The 22,713-nt window shown below is 39.4% G+C and overlaps 1 protein-coding gene across 2 annotated transcripts in view; it reads left to right on the forward strand.

Moving 5' to 3' along the window:
* Nucleotides 1–22,713, forward strand: part of LOC131690379 (uncharacterized) — a 687,875-nt gene that overhangs the window by 409,401 nt on the left and 255,761 nt on the right. Inside the window, exon 4 of one of the 2 annotated variants that reach the window (XM_058976095.1) lies at nt 1,915–1,985. The exons of the other annotated variant lie outside the window; for it this stretch is intronic. Within the exon in view, the coding sequence (XP_058832078.1) occupies nt 1,915–1,985 (71 nt within the window). The remainder of the gene's footprint in view (nt 1–1,914; nt 1,986–22,713) is intronic. 2 annotated transcript variants of the gene reach the window in all.

The following is a 22,713-nucleotide window of genomic DNA, read 5'->3' on the forward strand; positions in this document are numbered from 1 at the left end:
AACCAAGCAGAATGTCAAAATTCTGTAAACGCCACTTTGTAGAGATTTTTTAGACAGGTAATGTGGCATATCTAACTCAGTTTACCCCAAAATGGCGTTTGTCATAAGATAGCACAACAGCGACGAGCTAGCTTCGACACATTTTGAACATGTCCATGCTCGTTCGCTTATTGAATCCGTAATCCCCGCACAGGATAAATGCCACCATGAATCACATGCGTCGCATTGCACGAAATTATCCGCTGAATCAGGTTTTTGTTGCAAGCAACACAATTACTTGACTCGACATTGGGGATAGGGTTCGGCGGTGGTGTACCAGTCATTGGCATCATGAAAATTTTGAAGGAATATTATTTGTTGTAGACCATTAAGAAACGTGGCACCGCCGTATATTTATTTGCTTCAAAACTAGAAAAGTATAGTCATAAGTTATCATATTAGTTAGCATTGTTCCTACGGTATATTAAAAGAGGTTTTCCTAATTTTATCTTAGAAAATGTATCTGTTATGAAGAAACCAAATTAGTTTAAGCTTAGGTATTTTAAAGTTATGTTTTACAAAATGTAATGGTTTTAACAGCAAAATAGTTTTTGTAGTTTCACTTCACTTCACGTTTCTGTAGATTCACTCGCTCCCTTTGACGTTTGCTAAAGTCACTTCCCTATAGATTCGCGAGCTGACTGTTATCGGTGATCAGGGTTGCCGGATCCTCAGATGCGTTTACAATAATGTTACTTTATAAATTGGAAAATATAGCAATTGAACCTGGGACTTCCTTGGTTAGAATCATATCTATCCAACCGTCAGAAAATATAGAAATTCAGTGGAATCCAATATAAGTTCCACTCTATTGTTTTTTTAACACGTGAACAATATTTCCTTCATTTTTAATAAACTGAGTCTACGTGCTGTCAAAAAAGTCTCTTACATCTGAACGTAAAATAATGCAGTTCAATAGCCTGTACAAAAACAATTCATATTATTTACCTTTCGTAAGATAAGCTGGGTATTTCTTCTGCTATTTTGTGAAGCATGCCTATCAATATACCAACATTGAAAAGCCGTTGTAAATTTGCCATGCTTTTTGTGCACCCCTACGACAGCTGCGAAATCGAAGTATTTTTTTCCAAACTCATTTTTGTATAAACTATGCAAAATATGGTCCTATCCTATATATTTGTATCGAATGATGACTATTTAATTGCCAATTAATAAATATTACAATGTCTAAACTGAAACTAAAACAATATTTTATGCATAAAAGAAATTCTAGCGTGTAAGAGGATGATCTCATCAGAATCCTAAAAATAACTTAGTGCCAGAACAAAACTAGCGAACGGTTGACGCTAGCTCAAAAAACGGAGATACAAATGGTCTTAGCACTAGTCATGCGTGATGACCCGCAAGGCAATCAGTTTAGTTAAAGCTTATGAGACTGGTGAAAACGAAATGTGGTTCGGCTAAGCAAGCCAATACAATATGCAATATCCCATATTTCTCATTGGTTTTCACCCAAATTTTTCTCCTTCGGGAAAAATATAGCATAATACAAAATAGTTATTATAGTCCTGACAATAGAACAACCAATATATGCAGGTAAGGCACTCCACTATGCGATGCAATCACATACAACACCGAACATTAATCCGATGACAAACCGACCAGAAATGCTTGATTAAAATCCTCCCCAAATGACATAAAATAATATCGATGTTTCTCGTTTTTTCATGTTGTCTGATTGTCTACCGTGTATATCGATATGCATAACCAATTATTGAAATATATTCAGCACTATACTTCTGTGCCCCATACACAGCACAGCCAGCGAAAAGCAATAATGGCGATAAAAATAAACAAAAATAAATATAAACATCAACGACATTCATTTTAAACCATCTTTTCCCTTACTTTCAGGTTTATCTCAACCGATTTCTTCTCTCATGCGCTGCAGAAGAGGCCGTCTCTTCTACCAGCAAAATGAATCGGTACGTCACTTTATTATCAAAAGCTAGTATTTTTCCATCCGGTGTCGGTTCGTTAAATTTTTTTTTTCTCTGATTGTGAGTTGAAAAGAAAAAAAAACGCACAGCAATGTGACGTGAATGTCTTCGGCGATGATGGGAAAAATAAATTCGCGACTCGGCGAAAAAACACGGAGCGAAGCGAAAAATTTGAGCGCAAGCAACAGCAGCGGGCCTGGGTGCAATTGTTGCCATTTTTATTCCGTGACTTTCACACGCTGTCGTTGCCGAGCATGAAATTGACTTGTGATCGTGTTTTTCCCCCGTTTCCGGGTTTGAAATTGGACGAAGAATTCAGCGCACCGAAACAAACACGCTCGGAAATCTAGCTTTTGGTATATATGTGGTGTCATATGTTGTATGTGTTTTCCTAGCTGTGTGTCTTTGTTTGTTGTGTATTTTAGTTCTTATCAATTTGGAGGTTCGATTCGTCCAACAATGCATATGGAAAACATGTACGGATTCTGTATTTTCCGTTATCCTCCAGATGTGATTCCGGTGTCAGTTGACATCTCAAATATTTTAACAGTCATTTTTTTTCCTTTCTCGTTGTATATTGTGTATTTTCATCTTTCACAGAGCAAATTTATTCAATCGATGTTGTGCTTAGTGAGTGTACAAGTTTTTGTTTACCTTTGGTTGGTACTTTTGTTGTGTAAATGGTATCATATGGTTCGTTTTTTGAAACTGTGACCCGCATTGGTTTTTGTCCGTTTACATAGTTTTCCTGTTTTTACTAAACTGGTGAGTAGTGGAATTTTATTGAAGAGACAACCATTGTAATTATCTACCTCAGACATGAATGACTATGATTTTCAGCCTCAAATATTTGGTTAATTTAGTGGGAACGCATGGTGTTTCATCCCACACATCTCGCTTAGAAGTTTTATTTATCTAGAAAACCGTCAGGTGATTCAAAAAACCAGTGATACAAGCTTCAATGCAATCGTTGTTTCAATTTGTAGAAAAGTGAAATAAAAAATTCCAATGCCATCCATATTTTTTTGTCATGTAGTGCTTGTAGTGATTTCCAACTAACATTCGCAATCTGAATAGACATGATTAAAATACAAACATGCATTGGATTCACTGTGACATACATATCAGAGTGATATTACTGATCTTATACTGCGCTTTGAACAAAACCCTAAACCGAACCAAGCGGAACTCACTTGTGGTATGTTTAAGCTAAAAATACCGACAACCCTCCATTCAAAACTACCGCGAAACTGGCATAACTGCACTCATTATTTTTCCACTGCATTTACCCGACAAGGCATAATTGTCGTCCCGGATGGTGTTCCACAAATCCGTCCACATTCCTATATTTTTTTTCGTCACCAGCTACCATTTCACAGTCCTGGCACAACAGCAGCGTCTAGTTTGCATCTTCTTTGAGCAATGGTTGTTGTCGACGAAAGTAAAGGGCCCTCTACTAGACGACCCGAAAACACGAAACACAGAACTGAACGAGCGAACGCGGTGCTGCCGTGCCGGTGCAGGAACCATCGTTGTCCTCGTCATTACGTGCTCGTGTTACCGCTCGAAATACAAAGTATTTTGACAGCATTCTAATGACATTTCCTTATCATTTTCTTGGCGTATAACTCGTTATTCCACACCAAATCTCTAACAATCTTCTCTTGCGAAGCGTGTTTTCCTGAAGATGCTCCGAAAAGCAGCAGAAGCAGCCGGGGAAAAAAGGAAGCCTAACGAATGTTCCTGCCTTTCAAGATTACCCCCTGCGACTCGCCCTCACAAGCTCACACCGATCTTCCCACAGGGACCCACTCAGCTCGAGCGATAGTTTGCTGCAAAAAAAGGCAGACCGACAAATCCACGAGTGACATATCTTTTGCCAAAAATGGATTCAGCAAGGATCTAGTGTGCATTAAAAGTAACTCGAAGCTGCTTGCCTCGAGGGAGCGAACAGACCCAGAAGGTTGCTTCACAGAACATGAAAGCTGACGTTAGGTACTTTGTGGGCCGTTGGCCGTGTTCGGTTTAAAGTACTGGTTTGATGTTGTTTAGCATATTATTCAGGAATGTTGCTTTTGCTGAAGATAGATGTTTAAACTGACGAAAAACTTGTTCTTGACTGGATCGTCCTTGGAAATAGCAATTGAGCAGTAACGAGAACTCTCGATTTCTATCAGTTCAAGGTTCACCGAAACCTTCTGAAAATAATGAACGAATGTCTCTATATGATTTAATCGACCGATTCGATACTAACAAATGACTTTATATACGATTTTTTATGCGAAAAGCATGAAACGTTAAGATCTATTGACGAATTTCGCGCCAAATCGTATTCAGAGTTGGCAGCACCCTCTCAGATTCTAATGAAACTTTCTGTACATTTTGAAATTGTGTTCCAAGGTAGATAATTATGTTCCCTACCTACCGTCAAAAATTCAAGGGCACTTTTGAGGAAAAAAAGTTATTTGAAAAAGACTCTTCCTTGTCCAAACTGATTTTTTTTTCTTCAGTGTATTTTTATCGAAAACTAAACCAATGAAAGTCATAATCATCTTAGAATCCAATAAAACTTAGTTTGTGAGAAGATATTGTCTAATTTAGCATATTTTTATTGAGGGGTTAGCTACTTTTTCATTTTTCATGAAATCGATTTTTTTTATTACTTTATCTGAAAGTTCAACTCCTTGCATATGGTTTCCCAAATTTTTATAAAGATCCAAGAAATAGATCGAAAGTTATAGCGCTTCCAAGCACGCTTCGTCTACCAAGAGCTACGGTAATTTGAAATTTTAAACTCGATTTTCTCGAAATGTCGTTTTACGAAAAATGGTTTTTCCGTGATCACGATTACCGAAAAACTACTCAATCAATTTTCCTATTTTTTTCAATTTATCGTAATTAATTCCTTTTTTATTCATAAATTTTTGTTTCATGGATAAAATTTTTTAATACAATTTTTAGAGCTTAAAACAGCGATTTTAGCTAAAAACGTTCTCGAATGCAGGGAAAAATTATTATTTATTCAGCTAATCGTTAAGGTGCGAGGAATACTCATATACTAATAAACATTTTTGAGCTTTGGGTTTTTAAATGATCTATTGGTTTCCAATCGTGATCACCGCAAACCTCTTACATAATAAAGGGTTACGGGAAAAGCCATAACTCCACCAATTATCAATTTATTTTTATAAACTTTTGCTTGTTTATTTTACTGAAAAATGTACTACCAAAATATTATAAGTTTGATCTAATGAAATCATTCCTTTATTTCTTTACTCAAATTTTCTTGACATTTTTATCACTAAAAGGTATGTAATCCTTTAATCAAGAATCCCATTTAAAAGAATTTATGTCGTTAAACAAATATTCCATTATTACTTTTTTATTTTCTTGTTTAGTGCTGAGCAAGAATTAGAGAAAGAAATAACCACCACAACATTAAGTATTGAATTTTACTTAATTATTTATTTATTTTTATATTTTACATTTGTCTTAAAACTATCTTCATGCATGCTATTTTGTATTATTTCTATTCAGGGAAAATATTTTTGGTTTAACTTCTGAATTACAATATCTTTTCGTTTCTACTTTACCCCCAGGAATAGGCACAAAACTGTGGGTTTTTTGAGTTCCAGGTATTGATTTGGCGTTATTATACCACCGACGAGCCGACGTGCCACATGGAACAAAAATGCGTTAAATGTTGTTCTAATTGCATTCAATTAGCTAGAGATTACTGGGTAGGGAAAGTTATGAAACTTAGAGCCATAGTACTCAAGTGAGAGCAAGGATGTGAAGTAAACAGATCGGAAAACTAGAAGTGGCAGGGTCATTAGAACAGGCTTAATATCGTGCGGGCTTAATTTTTGCCTTCTGATAATGAGGGTCGAGCTTAGGCAGAATAACTACGAATCACTCGAGTTCACTATCATGTGTCCTTGATAAAGGTAGACGTATCTATCTTTACCGTGACAACCGGCAAAAATTAAGCCACGCAAGATCACCACTGAAAACCTGTCGACGATTAGCATCAATCTGAATGATGATTGCTGCTGTTCATCTCTGTATGCCTTTTGAATGCCGGGATAGATTTTTATTAGACTATTGTCACTGTTCTCACAGTCGTGGCGGGTTTGCTACATTGTGTAAGGCAGTGGCTGTGTCTACAGCGGCTACCCACCGCTGGCGATGGAATCCCATCAGTTTCTTTTTCTTTTTTCCCTTTTTTATTTCGACTATGTTAGTCACATTTTCTTTTTTATGTTTTAACGACATTCAATTAGCTAGAGATTACTGGGTAGGGAAAGTTATGAAACTTAGAGCCATAGTACTCAAGTGAGAGCAAGGATGTGAAGTAAACAGATCGGAAAACTAGAAGTAATCTCTAGCTAATTGAATGTCGTTAAAACGTAAAAATAAAAAAGAAAATGTGACTAACATAGTCGAAATAAAAAAGGGAAAAATGTTGTTCTAATTGTTTAAATTAAAATACGTTGCTACGCTAACGGCATCTGTATAATGGTTCGCGTGGTAGTCTTCGTCGGTAACACAACAGTACGCAATAAAACCAAGGTGTGTGGATTTTGTACAAGGTATGCTAAAACGAACTAACTTTCTTTTAGCATGTTGAAGATCATTTTTCCAGCTTTTTACTATCCTACGTATGAACTATTTAACAAAACTGTCCGTTACAAGCAAAAAAGTAACGGAATACATGCATTTTCAATGAGTTCAGAATACTATTTTGATGCGTATTACCACTACATAAGCAGCTGAGTGAATTGCACATCTTCTGTAATATCAATATACTTATCGAGAAGCCTGTCCAGATTCGAACATGGCGGAGCGATCTGTCGTAGTTCGACAGTAGTGATCGGTTCATTTCAAAACAATCGTTATTTTGTATGGGACACTTTTCGAATGCCTCTGTCATGTCGGTTCGTCGGTGATTATACAGCTCTTAGAGTTCTTCTGACATTTGGTTGTGCTGTTCAGTGAATATGTAGCAGAAAATTAATTTTGTGATATTTTTATCAGTTTGTTCAACTGTCCAGTTATATATCTCTTGGGGACTTGTTATGGTATTTCCATAGTCGCGAGCAAGACTAGCTTTTTTGCCATTCGCTTGAGAGTGCCAGCAATAGCATCACAGGGTCCTTTTCCATGGGATGCTGCAAGAATATGCCATGCCAAAATGCGCTTAAGGTTGGAGAGAGAATCGGCAAAAATCAAAAACAAAAAAAGCAGTTTTTGTCCACACCAAGTGTTATATCTTCATAAAAATCAACCAGCAGCACTGAAACAACATTTTGCATAAGCTGATTGATTTTTATGAAGATCTAACACTCGGTGTGGAAAAAGAACTGCTTTTTTCGTTTTCGATTTTGGCCCATTCTCTTTCCAACTTTAACTCATACTTTGACTGGAATCTACACAAGCTTGCAAAGTTTTTCTTATTTTTGTATTGTGCTGCTGCTCCATCAGATATAAAATAAATTTTAGAAAATATTTCAATTGTTTCATAAAATTTATCAGTTTTGAGAGGAATAAATGAACTGCAGTCTTCAAGTCTTCTTGTCTTCCAGTCTTCCAATCTTCTTGTCTTCCAGTCTGCCAGCCAGTCTTCCAGCCTTTTAGTCTTCCAATCTTCCAATCTTCCAGTCTTCCGATCTTCCAGTCTTCATTCAAGTTTGTTATGAATATATACCAAATTCGTTACTGATACTTTTTGTATGTATCAGGTAGTTGCCTGCAGCTGCGAAAATGGTTTCTGAGATGATCATGACTTTCATTAGTTTCGTTTTCGATAAAAATACACTGAAGAGAAAAAAAAATCAGTTTGGACAAGGTAAAGTTTTTTTCAAATAACTTTTTTTCCTCAAAAGTTAATTTTTGACGGTAGGTAGGGAACATAATTATCTACCTTGGAACAAAATTTCATCCAAATCAAAAATGGGGTTTTTCGTAAATCGACTTTAAATTCCTTAAATCGATTTTTTTCAGTGTAGGAGTCAATGAAGAATTTTTTCAATATTTTTATTCGAAAATTTGACTAATTTTGTGTAAACCACTCCTACTACATTTATTGTTGGATTTGTCATTTTTGGACTATGGCCATTTGAAAAAAATTGGGAAAAAAAAGTTTGGCCCTTTTCAAAAGACAGCCTAGATCATTTTTGGAAAAACAAAATATGCAAAATGGCTACTTGTGACAAAGTCTTCATGTACAGAAAGTTTTATTAAAATCTGAAAGGGTGCTGCCAACATTTGTTCGAGTTGGCGCGAAATTCATCATTATAAACCCAATTATTCTCATGATTCAATACCCCACTTCCTACATCGAACCTTATTATTGTGCATTAGAGTGACAAGAAAAAAATGATTTCTAGTCCCACCAGGAGTATTTTCTCCAAATTTGAAGCAAATCGGACAAGTTTAGTTACCGGGCCAACGTGCTCGAAGTTTGTATGAGATTTTTCGACAATTTACATGGAGAAAACCAACTAGCGCGCATGTTCGCCGCTAGATGGCACTGTATTCATCGCATTATCACTGTAAGTGAAAATAAGAAAGATAATTTAATTGTTTCCAACTTTGTCGAGTGCTAGTCAATCCGGCTTTGTTAAAAAGTTATTAAATTTTTAACGAAGTGATGTCTGAGTCAGTTTTGCATGGGGCCTAGCAGTGCATGGTTGTGTATCGGTGCTCAATTCCCCCCAATTATTAATTTTTGTGAGTCAATGGTTAGATTTTGCTGAATAGTATGTTCAGAAGAATTGTAGTATGTGATACGAGTTATGTTTTGGTTAGTAAATTTTAGTTCCACCTGTGACCGCGTAGAGGGCGCTAACACTAACTTTTCAACGGAGAGAGATACAGTGATAATGCGATGCATACCGTGCCACCTAGCGGCGAAAATGCGCGCTAGTGGGTTTTCTCCATGTAAACTGTCGAAAACACCCATACAAACTTCGGGCACGTTGGTCCTGGTGGGACTGGGAATCGACTCAGGGGTGGGCCGATTGAGTTTTCAAAAATTCATTATTTTCTAGGGCAGTCTACTGTGCATATTATGCGGTACAAAAAGACAAGCAACCGAATCATTTCGAAAAGGATGCAACGCAACGCAGACCCGGAGAAAGTCACCCGATACGAGTATAAATGAACATATGTTTACTTCCCGTTATGTGTGATTATTTGTATTCAGAAATAATAATCACGTACAATCAAAAATTTCTACTGGCTGATTCTATACTCCACGCAAATCAAGCTCGAATCGGAGATCACACCATCGATCTCAACTTCATCTGCAGGAACGTAGACACGGGACTTCGTCGTAAGGATCTTGGTTCCAGCAATGTTATTTGCTTGCTTTAGATTGGAAACCACAATCTTGAGCTTACCGCGACTGGCTTTCCAAATTTTAGTCACGACCGATTATCGTTCCGTCGGGTTTTTTGTATTCTTAAGTAAAGTTTGCGCTTTACCTCTGGGCTGAAAAAAGATCATAAACAGTCCAACCAAATTCACCGGGTAGTTTAACTGGTACAAATCGGAGTTTTTGATGACGGATCTTTTTTCACAGAGGTCGCTTATGCACGGAGTCCGACACAAAGTAAGAACGGAACGGACATAAGGTCAATAATTACTAGAGATATACACTGATAATATAAATTCGTAAATATTATGAAATTGATCATGAAATACACGAATTCATTCGTCGTTTTCTGCAACGAAGTATTTTCGTGCATTGTAAATAGTAGTTTTCGTTCATTTCATGAACAATAATAGCCGCCTGGTGAACGTAAGCTTTCGTAAATTTTACATAGTTGGTATACACTGCACGATTGTTATTATTGATATCGACATTATTTTTCGTGAATGAAACGGAATATTTTGTTTATTTAAATAAACTTTTGTGTATATTACGAACGATTTCGCTGGTTTCACGAATTCATTTCGTTCATCATAGAAAAGTTTTCGTATTTATTAGCATATTATTTTTTTCATTCGATCTTTTGGGATCGATGTTTGACAACACCGATTTTTTTCTAATTAAAAAAAATCGATCTAGCCTAATCGAATTTATTGTGGTATGAAGAAATGGTCGTTTGATGAACGAAAGTTTTCGTAAATGTTACTATTTTGGTGTACATTGAACGAATGTTATCGTTGATAGCGACATTATGTTTCGTGAATGAAGCGAATAGTTTCGAACGATTTCGTTGGTCACACGAATTCATTTCGTTCATCTTAGAAAAGTTTTCGTATTCATTGGAATATTATTTCTTGTTTTCGGATTTTTTTAGGATCGATTTATGACAACAACGATTTTTTAAACTAAAAGGATCGATCTGGCAAAATCCGTTTTATTTCAACCTGCTCGCCGCTATAGAGGACTAGAAAGTTTGTGGTGTGAAGTAATGGCCGCTTGATGAACGAAAGTTTTTGTAAATTTTACATATTCAGTGTACGTTGCACGAATGTTATTATTGAAAACGATATTATTTTTCGGGAATGAAACGAAATGTTTCGTTTATTTTAATAAACGGTTGTGTATATTACGAACGATTTTGTTGGTCGCACGAATTCATTTCGTTCATCTCAAAAGAGTTTTCGTATGTAACAGCATATTATATTTACATTGCTCTAGCAGAGAAAAACTCAAACTTCTTCATACAAAACCAACGAGCAGTTCGCGATGGCTCAACTGGATCCGTACTGCTCCGGATTATGGATCAACTGGAAGCGAAAGAGATTCAGGAAATCTTCCTGAAACCGGAGGACACGGATACGGTTATACGGTAAATAGTCAGATCGAGATGGTCGTGATGATCAACAATTATTGACCCATATTCTACCTCTCTTTTGACGTTGACGATTTGACGAATGATACTCGTAAATATTACGAAGACTTTCATATATAGCAGTGAACAATTCGTTTGCCTAATGAAACCGTTTCGTAATAAGCCAACGAAAGTCGTTTCGTGTTTTTCACGAAAAACTTGTAAGAATAAATATAAGAGTTTCAATTGAACTACGAATGATTCATCATATGTACGAAAAATTCGTATATTTTATGAAAATTGTTTGTATGAATCTAATTCGCATCGATTTAAGAATATATTCTATCAGTGTAAGAAATTAAAAATGAATAAGGGGGTAGAAAAGTAAAGTGTCGGTACTTAACTATATTCGGCGTAGGACTGAATGTTGATGATACTAATCATTTCACCGGTGACGGAGCACCAAAACAGCCACCACAATGAATGTATAAACAATCTTGAGCAGAAGAGATCACCAAAGCGTTTATGTTTGACTCACGCAAAGAATGTGCATCACTTGAAGAAGCAACAGCATAAAAATATTTCTATCACTTCTCGTGGGTATAATGCATTTCACTGTTTACATGTCCGAACCATCCGAGTACCATAATTCGATGTGTTTATATGCTCATAAAAACAGGAATAGTCGATTAATGTATACGTAAATATTTGGCACGTATGCAATGCCTACAAGGCTCCATCCTGGTGCTCACTCTCTTCGCTTAAATCCTGGCCTAGTTGGATCTACTAGCAATATCATTACTGCTGCGGCGTACTCTTCTGCTTCGGTATGATGTTGCTCCTCTCTATGTTGACCAGTTGGATACCGAGGTCGATCCAGCGATTCCGGTTGAGGGTGGCTTCCGGATAACTGGTGCCCCGACGCCTCTAACCTGGTAGTTTGTTGCGACTGCTCGGCATAGTCCCCGACGGTGGAGCTAGCCTACCTCGGCGGAGGGTTCCCCGACGAAAGAATATTTATTGAAACCATTTACGAACGCAATATTCTTGTTTAGATGCTGTCCGGTAGAGTGTGGAGGTCTGTCCAGCGATTCGCGGTGGAGGTTTGATTCTGGTCCACTGGTACCCCGACGACTTAAGCCGGTGATTCGCTACGGACTACTCAGAATAGTCCCCGGCGGTGCGCCTACCTTCCTCCAAGAAAGAGTTCCCCGGCAGTGAACGATCTTCCGAAAACGATGCTACCCGGAGAGTTACCAAGGTCGCCATTTGTGCGAGAGTTACTTCAAGTTCACAGGTACCTATTCGACAGTCCTCTTCAGTAAATATTGTCAAGTGTCAAGGTAGGTCCGACGATTTCAGTTGAGATGTGACTTCTAGTTCATCGGCACCTCGACAACCCAAAGCCCAGTACTGCTACGTTGCTAGTCGTTGCTCTTCTCGCTATCTTCATTGCAATACAGCCATGATCTGAACGGCTGCTCTGTTCATTTTTCTTCGACCGCACACATTCTTTGAACAATATTGTTCATGTTGACGTCATCACTGACGATTTAGCTTATTTCGCTTCGCTCGTGTCCGAATCGCGAGCATTCGAAGACAACGTATACCGGCGTTTCCTCTGCACCACCACACGCAGTGTAGGATGGCAATATCGCGTAGTAGAACCTATTCAAATACTTCTTGAAACAGCCATAACTAGACAAGAATTGCGTCATGTTGCAATTCACTTCGCGGTGCGTTGCCTTTGACGAGATAGTTCGATTCGTGCTGGACACTCGCATGGCCGTCAGTCTGAATATGCTGTTCAGTCGAGATCTGTTACCCTGCATCTGCAGTGCCGTGTCCGTGTGTCCGTCGCACGTATCATTTCAAAGAGTCGAATCGAGTACAGAATCCTATGGAACGGCCGCTGTTAAGGTTACACTTCCTTTTCCGTCAGTTTCGTAGTGTACGATTCTAAAAGTAGCTTCTCCTAATCCTACAGAGTTACTCGGGAACTTTAAGTGCAGCGAATCGGAAATTACATCCCAGCGCTATTAAAAGCGTTACACAGCCTCCATAGTTTACACGAATATTCGTATGGCATCCACAGTGGATTTATCTTTCCTTTTATATTGTAAAACTGGAAAGGATTATTCTTTCAAGCACTTGGCCGACTGTATCCAACTGGCACATCGGCCTGTAAACTGAACCATCATCAGAGGGCTTTCTTGGCTTCGGCATCAACTTCCAGATGTCGTGAAATTACCATCGTTAGGATTGCTGTTTTCAGTGCCACGTTGTGGATACCGCCTGGTCCTGGGGCATTTTGGATTCTCAAGGCTTTTACCACCGCTATCAGCTCCTCGTTATTTTCTCAAGCTTCTTCTTCGTGATCATCCTGATCCCCATACGGGTGGGCGACTAGATCGTCGGTTCATGCTGTGGAAATAGCGCTTCTACGATGACTCTCATCCTCTTAGGATACCTATTCGGTGGTCTGTTATCGTCGCCATGGTAACTCTATAGGCTTAGCTCCACGGATTCTAATTGGCGTTACGACAAAGATTCTTTGTGCAGGCTTACTCACTGAGCTTGACGTCTTAAAGCTGATCTTACATCTTACATCATCTCTGCCTTCTCCTCCGAACTCAGTGGAAACTTGCACGTAGATCAGCAATCGTCGAGTTCCACCAGAATGGTTACATCGCACGTTCTTGCTAATGCCGCTATCATTTCTTCTGTGCTGAAGTACAGATGAATTCACTCAAACCTTGAAGCTTCAACGAAAACTTTTTAGCCGACTTGTTTTCTTCCTTCACTTGTTTAATTGAGTCACACGCGCTTCCAACTGTCTATTGCTTCTAATAGTGTACCGAATTGCTTGGTGGTCACCGTGGATGTATTAATCGCACACTGCCCATTTCAAATAATAATATAACTGCAGGCTGCAGAATATAACATCAATAACTGATTCCCGATCTTCCCGGCGGTTGGTACTGGTGGTACCATCGTTGACAACATCTACGTTCAGCTTTGCAAAGGTCTAGAGTAGGCAGCCCCCTTGGGTTGTCGAAGCGGTTGCATCATTAATCCACCCAAGCGTTGAAATCACCGGCCACGACAACTGGCCAGTGACATATAGGTGATGCCAACTAGTTCAGACGAATGAATCCTTAATTTGTGGTACTATCAATATAAGACATCAATTTTTGCTGAGTGCCATTCATATATAACCATTTAAAAATCAGAGAGAAAACCAAAAAACAGTTGGAATTCAACGAAACATTAAAATTGGCTCGTCATACGAAAATTACATACAAAATTGTTTGGTGCGTTGTGAGTGTGGTTCATTTAAAAAATAGCAAAAATAAGACCTGATTTCCATTTAAAAAAAAAAACAACTCGCAAAAATTTAACGTCCCCCTACTCACACGGTGTTTTTCATTTTGTTCGTCTTTGCCACAAATCCAATGAAACTCCTGACGCCTTTCGTTCAAAGGCGCCGTCATCAGAAGCAATATACACTGCACTTGGCCGATTATGCATCAGGTGAGTGGTTGCGAAAGAGTCCCCCAGCTGGCTGATGTTGGCACATACGATGGATATGATTCATGCAGCACGCTATCTTGCCAGTTGAACTTTTGCCAATTTTTCATGTACAGAAGTGTGCTGGGACAATGCAGGATGGGATGGGGAGCAGCGGTTTGGAGAAAAATGCCCTGTACTTTGTCGCACATACGGCTTCTGGCCGAAAAGGGCAGCCTGAAATGGAAGGAGCTAAAAAACGATGCTGTTGTGAACAAATAAACCAAAAATGTGTTTAATGGTGATTAAGAATCAACAATTTGGTACGGGACGCTGACAAATTGAGCGTGTTTTCTAGGCAGATATGCTTTAAAGGGAGGGACAAATTTGGCACCGATGGCTAGGAGATTTTAGCATATTGCAATCAACGTTTCTGGCTAGAAAATTGACAGTGTTAGCACTAGGAGCAACTGGTTGAAAAGAAAACAAGCCCTATAATGGGAATTTTGGTTGATCGTTAGTCAACTCTTGAGGGATGATTCTCATATTTTGCGTGAAAAAACATTCAACAAATGTTATCAAATCTCAAACGTTACCGAGTTATTGAACTTTTGCTGTACTGAATTATTTTAATTACAATGCAGTTTACTCAATCTTATACCTTTTATTAATATTTTTATTTCCAGTTGAAAACCCAAAATAATGTCCTCATACTCTCATTTGGTTAAATAAACCAACCTTTTAAGTAAAAATTAGTTCAGTTAGTGATTTTCTAATTTTGGAACATTAGCCAAACACACACTCTTTCAAACAATTTATAGATTTTATCTTATCCATGATGATTTAACCCATGCAACTGAAGATCGTTTTTATTAGTTTTCAAAACCAGAAAAAACAACCAGTATGACAAAAAACTGTCAAACCACAGCAAATTTGAGAATAACGCTTCGAATTTAAGATATCTTCATCGTAAGCATACTTTAAAACGCATCGCATCCCTTCCACAGAATCCTTTCAAATTATCCTTGTAGGGCAGAAGATAGAACAATAAACACCTCCCCAGAGTACGCCGTCGGAAGCTAACGACAGAAATGAAAACTTTTCCACTTTTAAAATAATTAAGTTTTCGTTTCCTCTTCCTCGAATCCTGTGGGGCAAGAGGCAAAAAATCGCTCGTCTCAAAAATCACACTCAGATTAATGTTAACATTTCTATTTCCCGAAAGGCTCGAGAACAGTACGAACTGCTTTGTCAACCCGTCCCGGTGAGAACGCTCATCGAGCCAGGCAAGGCTGCTTTGTCTTTAGTCTAATATTTTTTGTTTGAATTTAAAATTTAAATTATAAATGAAAATTGTGGCCTCCGTTTAGGTGCTTCTATGGAACCGGTGAGTGAAAAGTGTCTTGCATAAACTATGCATAGTCTGTTTTCCCCCCGAAAAAAGGCTATTGCAGCACTAATGGGCACAGCCAGTGTATCGTGCAGTGCCATTATAATGTTAGTTTTTGTAGTATTATGCATTGACATCCAAATAGACAAGCGAGTGTATAGAAGTTTGCATAAGATTGACAAAAGTTGGCTGCTGAAGCATTTATTATAAGAATTTTCCCTGTTGTGGTTGTGCAGGCGGCCAAAGTTTTCTCGAAATTGTATACTATCCGGTAATAAAAATATTTGAGTAAAAAACGGTTCCTAAATGCAGTTTTGCGAAGAAACAGAAATATAAATCACTTTTCAGCACTCACATTTAGGCATATTTCTTTTCTTACTTATAAGGTGTGTTACTGAATTACCCGCAGTTTCTTGTCATAGTTCAAATATTTTTTATCTCAAATTACTGTATTTCTGATGGTGATAATGATACTTGAGTTGCGTAAGTCAAGCAGTTATTTAAAATGTTAAGAGATTGAAACACCGGTCGCAACGGTGCAAATCTAGCAGGCTGCCATCAGTTGCTATTATGTTAACCTTCCAACGCAAGCTTTACGTTAAACTTTTCACCTTACACTCTGCGTACCTGTGCGTTTTTTAACATTGCTCTTTCAGATATTGTTCACAACCCACCTTATTTGGTGTAAAGGCTGCTGTCGAGGAACAGTTTCCTTTTCAAAAATTACGAATATTGGATGATTTATTGCTTTGCTTTTTCTCATTTATTCAAAGTCACTCCTATTTATTTATGAGCTCGAAAATAGGTGTTAGAGCATATCTGCTACAGCATGAGTAACCATTTAAGAATCATCACTAGATGATGAATTGATAATAATTTTTGTATATGCCGAATAACCGATAGGCGCGAGAATCGTTAATTGTAAGGTTGTTTATCAAATATACGTCAACTGAAATATTACACTAACTACTAATTTAGTGTGGCTGTGGTGTTTAAACTGAAAGTCCGTTCAGTTCTCAGCGCGGATGTACACTATCACTTCTTATGCCATTTACGTAGGTAAAGGATTACAATGGATCGAATTATTGGCTGGGGGTATTTCATCGTCACACTGTTTAAATTTTGATATTGTCCGATGAGCACGCGAAAAGGTCTGAATTATTGGAGACAACGGTACATAAATTCCAAAGGGTGCCCGATAGAACTTCGGCAATTACAATGATGTTCTGCGTGTTCTCCTCGCTACAGGGAAATTGTGAGACAGTTATTCGACCGCTCTACATTCCTCGTTCAAAATATTCACCAAGGCAGCAGCTTGCCAGATATTACGACGACATTCTAAGATTTGTAAATTGAACAGCTGGCAACCTTTTGTAACTTCTTTGTAATTTTATGGGGTGATATCGTCGCTGTTGTGCTATCTCATGACAAACGCCATTTTGGGGTGAGCTGAGTTAAATATGCCATGTTACTGAAATTGAATTTTGTAGAGAGTGGCGCTTTCAGATTTTTTTAATTCTGCTGAATTACTGAGATATGGCGAAACACGATTTTGACAAGTACCAATTTCTCGACAGATCGAGTTGTGCTCTCTTGTGACACCAAAAATCAGACAACAATCCTAGCATCAAGTGTCCATTGAAACAAAAAAGCGAACAGATGCCGCTAGTGATATACGTAATTTTTATGCAGATCAACCATAATCTTAGGTAGGTTCTTGTCTTGAGAGCAAAACTTTTCCTACCATAGGCTTGTATTTTCAAGATTACACTAGTTTACAAATTTTGGCGTAATTGCATGAAGATAAGAAAAAGGTGTTTCCTAAATCAATTTTGGGTCGGTGAACACGAAAATCATATCCATTTTATTTTCCAAACAATCGTTTTTGAGATTATTTGAAAAACGAACACTTTTTGAAGTTATTGACCAACATCTCAGGAACAAATCTTTCGATTAACACAACCTACTCACCATGCGAAATAAGTTGATGTGCCAATTCCAAAAATGTATAACATGTGTAAAGTTGTTTCTATCAAATGAGAAGAACCCACTATGAATTGGTTATAATACTAACACCTGCTAAACCCAAAGATTACCCTTTATACAATCAATACACAAATAAATTGATCAGTCCTAAAAATATCATCCCGTGCGTACAGGGCTATCCGAAAAGCCCTGTGACAAAAATTATATCTTTCTGTTACATCCTGTAGACAGGATAGCGATTTTGCATAGAACTGATTACTTTTTCGGTGGAGTTATCACGATCATAAATTCCGTGTGGGAATTTCGCGGTGGGCCGCAAATAGGTGATACGGGATCGAGGTCGCCTGGAAAAGAGAGTGTCCACTAGACAGCTCTGTGATATAATTCGTGGCCCACTTCAACAAAGAACAGTAAGTGGTGGGCTGTACGGTGTATAATCAAATAAATTGTGAAGTTGGTGTAAATTACAACGTGTTTGATAGCCAATTCGATTAATTTGGGACCGCATGGGGCCCGGAACAAAGGCTCAGTGATATTCAGTACACGTACAATAGTTGCTGAACGTACTATTATTGCAAAAGACTAAGATCACAAGCTCCGTTTGACCGCGTGCGTTTTATAGAACGTTCTTTCGTCGGGAAACGATTCCAATTTCATTGCGTCGAAGCACGTTTCAACGCCGGCGAACGATGCTGTTCGCGTCCCTCTCGTGAGGTAGATTTACTGAGCTTTTACGAAGTTCACGATCGCACCCGTTGTGTGATACCGATCTTTCGTTCGAAGAAGCACTAGGGCGAAAAAGTGTCGAGCTTTACAAAGCGGTCGAAGAAACAAACGATCTACCCCCGAGCGTAAGTGATCGACGCAGGGAAAATAAGCGAGCGAGGGTAACAAAGATGGTTGAAGAGTATAAAGCTCAGATTGAGTCACTCACTCAAGAACTCGCTTGGGCAAAATTGGCCCAAAGAGAATCGCAAGGCGTTGCTAGTACCAGTGCTGTACGAGTACCCGATTTACGTGAGTTGAAAGAATATGTGTCTACATTCGACCCAAAGATCCCTTCATGTTTAGCGGCAGATATATGGGTGAAGTCGATCGATGACACTGGCGATGTATATGATTGGTCGAATTCAATACGACTACACTGCGCAAGATTAAACCTTGATGTTTGTGTTAAGTTGTGGTTGGAAGGATGCCCACATGCAATGCGAGATTGGATAGTTTCAAAGCCAAGATTGTGAAAGGTTTTCCGTCGAAGAAAAATCCGATTTATTTGTATTTGTATTTGTATAAAAAAGTTCAACTGACAATTTGTCTAAATGAACTAAACTAAACTAAGTTAAACTAAACACAATTAAACTAGTGACAATACACGACGACGAAACTGCGAAGAATTCACGACGAAGTCGAAAATTTCAGCAAATTCGTTGAAGCGACGACTCATTGCTAAAACCGGACTGTTGGCAGCGTAGTTAGTGCTGCGCATTTCAGAATGCAGCAGGGCTCGTGGGCGAAGAGAACGGGTAGGCGCGTAGAGGCTGATTTGCGCTAGTAGCTCCGGATCATCATATTCAGCCAGCAGAATCTTTGACACGAAAGTATCCTGCGCTGCATGTCTCCGATGCGTTAAAGTATTAAGTCCTAAAAGACGACAACGGTCCTCGTACGGTGGCAGGTTTAATGGATCGTTCCACGGCAATCCACGTAACGCATATCGTATGAATTTACGCTGGACTGCTTCGATCCTAAGGCTCCACGTTGCTTGATAGGGGCACCAAACGACGTTTGCAAATCCCAGTAATCGATTGGCTTTGTCGATGGACGCAGAGACGTGATGAGTATACGTTAGCTTTTCATCAAGAATGACTCCTAGATCCTTCACGTGGTCAACGCGTTGCAGCAGAGTTCCTGCGATGTTATAGTTGAAGGTAAGCATATTTCTCGTTCGAAAATAGCTGATGACAAAACATTTTGCAACACTAAGGACCATCATGTTTCTTACACACCAGCTATAAAAGGTGTCGATAATATGCTGTAGCTCACGGCAATCGGCTTCATTTCGTATAACAAGAAAAAAATTTAAGTCGTCGGCAAAAAACAGCTTTCCTCCACGCCAGTGAAAAAAGCAGTGGACCCAGCGTACTACCTTGAGGAACTCCGGAAGTGTTGATAAAGCATTCTGAAACAATATCGCCAATTTGAACAACGACTTCACGGTGTACAAGGTAGGATCGAAGCCAATGGCAGAATCTAGTAGAACACCCTAGCTTATCAAGCTTTGTTATCAGTATCTCATGATTAACTCTATCAAAAGCTGCCTTTAGATCAGTGTAGATAGTATCCACCTACAATTTCTTAGACAATTGCTCCGTGCAAAATAACGTGAAGCAGACGAGATTCGTCTCGACCGAACGTCTGGGGAAAAATCCGTGCTGGGATGTATCTACTGATGTAGTGTCGACAAGCAGAAAATAACGCTTCGTTGATGATTAATTCAAATACTTTAGATTCGACTCCAAGCGAAGTGACTCTGCGATAGCTCTCCATGTTGCATCTGTCACCCTTCTTGAATACCGGGAACATTACTGAGCGTTTCCAATCCTCCGGAAACGTTTGCTGCTGAAGCGATAGGTTAAAAATATATGCAAGTGGTGTTACAAGTAAGTCCGAACATTTTTTCAATACAGTTGAAGGTATAGCACTGAGGCCGGGTGCATAAGATGATTTGGTTTTCCGGATTGCAGATATAACCATTTGTTCGGAGACAGTAAACACATCCATATCAACAGCACAAGCAGGAACGTCACGAGAAGCATTTTCGAGTTCGATTGCGGTTGGCGAGTCAGCTGAAAAAACACTTGAGAAGAATCTGGCAAACAGCGTACATTTCGCCACAGTTGTCGTAGCTTCTTCGCCGTCGTAAAGCATCCTTGATGGAAGTCCAGTTTCTTTTCGCTTCGTGTTGACAAATGACCAAAAGCCCTTCGGGTTTCGACGTAGATTATTCTGCATGCGGTTTACATAGCGTTTATACAGAAGCTTGTTGTAACAACGATACTCATTACTGGCAAAAGTGAACGTGCGCTTAGAAAGAGGACACCGTCGATTTGTGTACGCACGTAGAGTTTTTGCTCGAGAACGTTTTAGCTTTCGAAGAGTGCTGTTTGACCAGGGCGGTTTGCTAGGAGGCTGACATTTAGACACTGAGGTCTCAACACAGTTCAGTAGTAGTCGCTTGTAGAGGGCAACTGCAGCATTAACACTCCTTTGGGCATACAGTACACTCCAATTAATTTGCGACAGAGAACTGCGTAGTTTTACAAAATCAGTTTTGCGAAAGTTGAGACAGAAACAGTTTCTACGTACTGAACTGAGCGAATAGTGCCAATTGAGATTTCAAGCGCTGGATGAAAGTTGTCAAGTGGAACAATCACGCTGGATGCTTCATTGACGGAACATACAGGTATAATAGTCTCACTAACAAAGACGAGATCCAGAAAGCGTGACTGGTGATTGGGAATCATGCTTACTTGACTTAATCCGTTGAAAGCAAATCCGTCCAGTAGCATACGACTGGCGATGTTGGTTGTCGAAGCAATCGGGTCAGGGTAAGCGTATCCGTGTCGTAACGGCACCCAAATGAGCCCTGGCTGATTGAAATTACCAAGGACAATCATCACGCCATCCGCGCCAGCTTGTGAAGAAGCGTTATTCACAGCATCAATGTGAAGTTGCATGACAGTGCAGTCGAGTCGCTTTTCAGGAGGAATATAGACAGCACCAATATAAAAGTTCCTCGATGGAGTTGTAATTCTAACACAAACAGCCTCAACACTGGTTAAACTACCTACATCAATCTCACATGAGGCAAATACGGTGGAAACAGCAATCAAAACTCCTCCTCCACGACCGCGAATACTGTTGCCACTATTTCGGTCCACACGGTACACAGTGTAAACATCGCCGAAAAGCTGCACCGATGTTATCCTCGCATCAAGCCATGTTTCGGTGAAGACGCAAACATCGTAGTCACTGTCCACAGCCGCTAAATACACGTCATCAATTTTCGTCTTAAGCCCTCTCGCGTTCTGATAGTAGATCCGCAAACCATCAGCGTCATGTGAGAGGTGTCGTGCTGCATACCAATTTTCAGGACTGCGAGTTCGATCAACAGCATAACCGCGAGTGACGCGGAGAGAGCAGGATGTACTGTTGTCCAGAAGGGGAGTAAGCAGCGGTGCGGAGGGAATGACCGAGTTATGACTGTTGTGTCCAGCGGCTGACTGCAATGGGAGGCGTACTGAGCGGACAGATGCGATGCGATCGAAATTTTCATTTTGACATTGAAGATTCGCTGCAGCGATAGAGTCCATTAAGTTGTGTTCATCATCAGACTGTAAGTGAAATTTACATTGAAGGTGTGCAGTATCTGGAAGTGCTTCGGAAGGACATACCTTTACCTTACACAGAAGAAGTCGCCGATTCGTCAGGTAGACCGAGATCGCTCGCCGGGGTACAAGAAGTTGGACAGACGAGTTTATCCTGAATAACTTGGCGCTACTGTCCACCACCAGATGAATTCTTCTCTGCAGCAATCCTGATGATAGGTCGTTGAATTTTTGAATTGGTCACAAATTCACGGAAGTAGATGTTCTCCGGCCAAGAGTCTTTGGACAGAGCCTTATCCCTGTATGATTTGCTAACGCCAACTTTGAAGGTTATGAAGCTCAGAGACGAGAGATCCTTTCCTTAGGAACTAGACGCACTATTCTCGGTTGCAGATCCACCCCCAGACAGTCTTTTACAAGCTTAGAAATTTCATCATCCGTCGTGCTGGGATCGAATGCTGACAAGTAAACCCATAACAACTCCTCAGGTGGCATCTCGGAAGTGGAAATCTGGAGAGACGGTGGAAGAGTATGTTTATGAGATGGTGGCTTTAGGGAGATGCGGTTTTGCGTTTCTATGTGAAACGCTCGGGAATGACAATAGGAAAAGTGACCACGGTCGAACAATTACTTGAAGAGTTGCACTGAGTTGA

The sequence above is a fragment of the Topomyia yanbarensis genome, chromosome 3, assembly GCF_030247195.1.
Source record: "Topomyia yanbarensis strain Yona2022 chromosome 3, ASM3024719v1, whole genome shotgun sequence".
NCBI lineage: Eukaryota > Metazoa > Arthropoda > Insecta > Diptera > Culicidae > Topomyia > Topomyia yanbarensis.